General features: G+C 39.5%; 1 protein-coding gene across 6 annotated transcripts in view; it reads left to right on the top strand.

Moving 5' to 3' along the window:
• Nucleotides 1–6000, top strand: part of ARHGEF7 (Rho guanine nucleotide exchange factor 7) — a 122090-nt gene that overhangs the window by 64712 nt on the left and 51378 nt on the right. For 5 of the 6 annotated variants that reach the window (XR_003571744.1, XM_027888694.1, XM_027888695.1 and 2 more), the window contains 2 exons: nucleotides 5448–5542; nucleotides 5802–5897. Coding sequence is in view for 5 of the 6 variants with exons in the window: in XM_027888694.1 (XP_027744495.1) it covers nucleotides 5448–5542; nucleotides 5802–5897 (191 nt within the window). In the remaining variant the exon portion in view is untranslated. Of the gene's footprint in view, nucleotides 1–2815; nucleotides 3088–5447; nucleotides 5543–5801; nucleotides 5898–6000 lie in introns of those variants that run through there. The other variant, XM_027888699.1, reaches the window with a different exon arrangement.

Genomic DNA, 6000 nt, shown 5'->3' with positions numbered 1-6000 from the left:
CTGTGAACTGAGTAATTGCCTGTTTTCACATTTTTTCACACTGTGACAAATACCCCCACCTTTTTTTTTAAACTTGCCATTTTATTCTTTTTGTTCAGAAAATGAGAGGCTGTGCTATAGCATGCACTTTGTTTCAGAGAAAGCAAGACTCCACTGCTGTGTCTAAATCTAAATGTCAACATGTCTTATTTGAAGTTTTTCTTGAAAACAATTAAGTGCTTCTGATGGTGTAGTAGGTTGACCCTGTATGGATGCCAGGTACCCACTAAATCCACTCTCTCTGTCCCCTCTGCAACAGGACAGAAGAGAGAAAAAAACCCAGCAAAGGATTCATGAGTTAAGAGTGGGGAGCGGTCACTTACTGATCACCATCATGTGCAAAACAGACTCAGAGTGGGGATATTACATAAATTCATTACAAACAGGATCAGAGCAAAAAAGAGTGAGAAGTAAAATAATCTCACCTGCCCCTCCTTCCTTCCATGATCTCTCTCCTCCCCCCGCCCCTCAGAGGTGCAGGGTGATAGTGAATGGGGATTACGGTCAATTGTTTCTGCCACTGCTGAGGGAGAGGAGTCCTTCCCCTGCTTCTCTCCTACAGGAGACAGTCCTTTGCAAACCACTGCAGCATGAGTCCATCCCACAGGCAACAATTCTTCGTGAAACTGCTGTCTCGTGGGTCACTCCTCTGTGGAGTGCAGTCCTTCAGGAATGAGCTGTATCAGAGTGGGTCCCTCACAGGGCCACAAGTCCTACCAGGAAAACCTTCTCCAGCGTGGACTCCTTTGTCCACAGGTTGCAGGTCCCTGACAGGACCCTGCTCTATCATGGGCCTCCTATGGGGTCACAGCCTCCTTCAGATATCCACCTGCTCCATCATGTGCTTCTCCATGGGCTGCAGGGGGGTCTCTGCACCCCGATGATCCCCCATGGGCTGCAGGGGCACAGCTGCCCCATCATGGGCTGCACCACAGGCTGCAGAGCCTCAGCTCCAGCTCCTGGAGCACCTCCTGCCCCTCCTGCACTGACCCTGGTGTCTACATTGTTGTTCACATCTCTCACTCTGCTCTTCACTGGCTGGAATTTTTCAACTGTGCAATAACTTTCCATTCTTAAATATATTATCATCGAGGTTTTACTGTCATTCCTAATTGGCTCAGCCTTGGCCAGCAGCAGGAAGCCCATCCTGGAGCTGGCTGGCATTGGCTCCCCCAGACAGAGGAAGCTTCTAGCAGCTGCTAATAGAAGCCCCCCCACCCTCCCTTCACTACCAAAACCTAGCCACAGAAACCCAGTACAGATGCCAATATACCTATAAAATAATAATTTTTCATAATTTCTAAATATGTATGATTTTAAATGTAGTGAAGACAAACAGCAAACTCATTCTCTGAAGTGAAAGCAGTTTAACCTGTGAGTTGAGCTTTTGTTCTGTCTTAATATGTAGGCTGCAGACATGGAACTTCTCTATGCTAGAATTCTTATCAGTCTGTACTGATAACAAAGTTAAGGTAAAAACAGAACAGCTCCAAATAAACCTTTGGCAACTGGTAGCTGAAAGGATGTAGCTCGAGTTAAAGAGTAAGTGTTAAAATCTGTGTTAAAGGCTCTCTTGACAACCAAGCATGTATTGAGGCTGGTACTCTGGGACTGCTTGCTATTTTTGAGTTGTGGCCATCTCCCACCATGTGGGGATGTGCTGAGACCCTGTAAACCCTCTTGATTGATTATTGTTGTTTTTCTTGGGGAAAGTGTTGTGCAGGCAGCACCTGTGGATACATCTGTTGGGCAGATCAAAGGGCAGTTCAGAGGAAGTTCATAAGGGGTAAGGAGAGGCTCCCTTTCTGGGAGGAGGACTCGGATAGGCTAAGGGAAAGGTGCTTAATGTCAGAAGAGGAACTGCTTTCACCGCTTTCCTTTGTTCTTCTCACCCTTGTAAATATGTTCTTTATGGATTCACAGAGCTCTGTCTGAAGTTCGTAATACAAACTGCATACCTTCTAATATCAGTGTGCATAATTGGTTGCACCTTGCAGTAAGTGTTGCTGACAAGACAGACATTTGTTATACATGTACATTTTGCCTGGCTGAGGAATGCAGGTTAGTAGAGAATGCCAAGGTCTTGTCCTCCGTAGAATGGTACAAGTCTACAGCAGACTTGTGATCAAACATCGAGCGTTCTTCATATAGAAGTAATTTAGCAACAACTCAGTGGGCATTTTGTTGCATGTTGAAGACAGAGCAGGTGTTACACTTGAGTTTTATTTTTACTTGAGACCCCTCGAGAATTTATAACTTAGTGTCCAAAATAAAATCACATTATCTCTACTCACTGTTGCTTTGAGATTAAGTAGGTAAAGAAATGGGCAAATTTCTCCATAGTTATGAGTATTTGGACGACTCAATTTTTCATTTAACTGTTTGAAAAGTAATGGAAAATAAACACTTCTTTTGAGGCCATTCTGTTAAAGCTGGATCAAGAGTTTATGTCTACTGAATTTCGTAAGAGTTTTTGACGGCCCTTGAGATATGGTACACTTACGCAGTGCTTTACACTGCCCCTCTCAAGGGCCTGTTTTAAGGGATTCATCCTGCAAATTCTGACTCAGGAAAATCAGATACTGATCACAATTTTGCTGAAGCACAAGATATTTTGGTTGAGTGCCACACTGCTATGAAAAAGTGGGAACGTGCTAACAAATTATGCTCAAGTGTGTCTGTATTCTGCATTTTTTTTCCCCTCTGAGTTGGAAGGCAATCGGCTTTATGTAGGTCATTTTAAATCCATTTTTGGGTGGTAGTTATTGCCTTAGGGAGATGGCTGAGGTTTTGTGTGACAGAATTCTTAACCATGCTTGAATTTTCCATGCTGTGTGATTGAGAGAGCTGGTGCTGTATGAGCTCAGTTGTCTGTGTCTGCCATTCATCAGTGTTACGGACTGCAAAAGCTGCCACTTCAATGCTGCTCTTTTGGTACTCGGTCATATCTGTGCAAATGTTGTGGTGGAGTTGTGGAAACAAGGTCTTCAAGGTCTCATGGGGTCTTGCAGCAGCCAGAACGCACAGAAAGCAGGAAAGGGAAGAAAGGTGATTATTAGATCTTGCGGGTGAGATGTGGATGCGAGGAATTGTAAGGGTTCTCTGGTGCCAAAATACTGAATTGCAATGCTGACTACTTGTCACTTCAAAGCACAATCCAAGTGTTTAATCTTCATAGCTTCTCAGTGAGGTAGGTAAGTCAAGCTGGGAGAATGTGAGATTTCACAGAAATAGAGTTTTAGAACTGTGTAAGCAAAGTTATTCTTTAAAAAATATATTCAAAGTAAAAAGCTTATACAGTGGAAATTGTACTTGTTAAAAAAAGGGAAATAGATTTAATGTGTCCTGGGAAGTGTTTAAAGCGATGTATATTTGAAGTAGTGTGTTGTAATAGTGTGAACTACAGGTTTTGTAGCATAGTTTTATTTACAGTTGGATTTATTTTCCTTTTTCCAGTAATTATCAGAATGTTAATTCTAGTTTCTAAGCTTTCTTGTTATTGCCTCCCTGCCCTGTTTAAGTCTTTTTCCTCCAATCCCATGTTCTCTGTATTGCAAAGAAAATCATAAAAAATCCAAACTAGCACAGGAAAATAATGAGTGTGTCCAACGTAAAACTAGTTCTATTTCAAGCTTTTCAGGCAACTGTTTATAGCAGAGAATGAAAATACTCTTTGAGAAAACGACCAGTGGTGCAACCTTTCAAGATCTCTAGGAAATTTGTTGATTTTTATTTTTGAATGTCTTTTACTACTGTTCAGTGCTTCATCAGGGCACTGTGTCCTTGGTTTTCAGTCTCCTTTTACCTGCTAACGGCTGTGTAAGAACTTTGGGCTGGGAGATTTTTGTAGAAAAAGCCATATTGAAAAAGATTGGTCTTGCGTTTAGTTTTGAACCTCCCGGATGCTAAGTACTTCTATATTACCATTTTAACAATTTACTTTCTTTGTTTTATATATATATATAAGAGAATATAGAGTTTAGTTAGTACTATGATCATTGGAAATATTTCTGTGGTCTAAATGGTCAAAAAAACCCTTAGCTTTTTTAAAATTTGTGTCTCCATATTGTACTGTATGCTGTAATTTCTTAGTTAGTAGCCATAACTTTCCCTGTGACATTCATCTGCCGCAGTGTTTAGAAGAGAATGGAGACATTTTAATCTTCAGTTCGGAATTCAGTTTTGCAACAAAAGAATGAACTCAGAAATGGTCTCTCTCTCTCTCCCTCCAAATGAATAGAAGCATTCAAGGAATAAGCAGAATCAATGACACCAATGAAAGGAACAGTGAATTCTTCACTGACATACTGATCTATTTAAAGTTATTTCATCAGGTTTGCATTTAGGAATGAATGGCTTTTTTTATTTCCTAAGAAAGAGTATTGACTACAACAGTGAATAATGCACTCAATTACAGTCGTTCTTATAAATGCTGAAATGAGATATTACTGTAGGCTTGAAAAATATGGCATGTAGCAAAATGAGAAGGTTTGTGGTGTGGCTTATGACCAGTGAATACCAATAAGTTTTCAAAGTTCAGCTCTGTTCAGTGAACGACATTTAATTCTGTTGATTGCCTTGCTAAACCATTAAGTTTTTGGAGGCAAAAATTAATTTGCTATCTAGAAGCACAGTAGAACCTGATGTGACTATATTGGAGGATATCCTAAAGCAGACTCCCTAGAGATGACCCAGTAAAATGTTTTCCTGTACATGTGTGGTTGTTGGTTTATATTCAGCCCAAAACCAAGTGTGTGCTGTATTTTATAAATTCTTGGCTTTGCATCAGAATCTGTTGTAGTTTTCTCATGGTAGTGTATTCCCAGTGGAAGGTTAGGCAACCCCATTTAAAAATGATGTAATAATGCCAAACATTTTGCTAAATAAAGTTGGAAATTACTCGTTATTTGTAAATCTGTTAACATTCAGATGTTCTAGGTAGAACAGCGCATCGGAATAAGTAAACACTTTGCTATCAAGATTAATTGTAATGTGTTGTCATTGAGACTGAGAAAACAACTTTGTTAATTTCTCTCACAACTTCTATTGAACTTTACCAGCCTCTGATGATCTGTGACTGTTCTGAGGAACATAGGAAGAATAATTACCCCTGGGTTTGGAAGAGCACTCTGTGTAACATTCAGATTTTGCAATGAAGTTTTTAAGTAGTGAAATTCCTGTTAGCTTACCACTGTTTTTGCATATGGCTAAAGGATGGCTCATTGTGTGTATAGTGGATTTTTTTCCCTATGAATTTCATAGTTGTATACTATTCAATGCTTTCTTGCTGATATTTGCATTTTTAATGTAGGAACACTCCATTTAAGTTTTTCTTATGCTAAGTAAATTTTAGTATTCTTTAAAACTGGTCTTTAAAAATACCAATTAGCAATTGTCATTTATTGTAGGTGCTACAAAATATATTAGAAACAGAAAATGAATATGCTAAGGAGCTACAAACAATGCTTTCAAACTACCTGCGACCATTACAAGCCAGTGAAAAGTATGTGAGTTTTTAAATTAAGTTTGATATCTCTCATGTATGGGGGAGGTTAAAATTTCAGTATCAGTGTGCATTTTCCTCTGTGGACTGTGAGATTCTTGAGGCAGGCCTTGCTTTTATTCAGTTTGCTTGCTGACTGAAACAGTCAGGTCCTTGATCTAAGAACCAGTAAGCACTTTCTTTTGACGCTGTAGATTGTATTAATGCGCAATTAGTCAATAACTGCAACCTAAGCACGTTTTATTTACTTTTGCTCCAGGTTAACCTTGGCAAATACTTCATACTTAATGGGAAACCTGGAAGAAATAAGTTCTTTCCAGCAAATGCTTGTACAGTCTTTAGAAGAGTGCACCAAGTAAGTACTATGCATGCCAGATACAATAAAATTCTACCACACAATTTTTTTTTATTACTTTACTTGTTGCTTATGTTGTTGGGCATAATTTTTTGTTCTGCTC

The sequence above is a fragment of the Empidonax traillii genome, unplaced genomic scaffold, assembly GCF_003031625.1.
Source record: "Empidonax traillii isolate 1590-97213 ecotype Southwest subspecies unplaced genomic scaffold, ASM303162v1 scaffold244:size1524873, whole genome shotgun sequence".
NCBI classification, from domain to species: Eukaryota; Metazoa; Chordata; class Aves; order Passeriformes; family Tyrannidae; genus Empidonax; species Empidonax traillii.
Note: the sequence above shows the minus strand (reverse complement) of the source record. Positions and strands in the feature narration are given on the sequence as shown.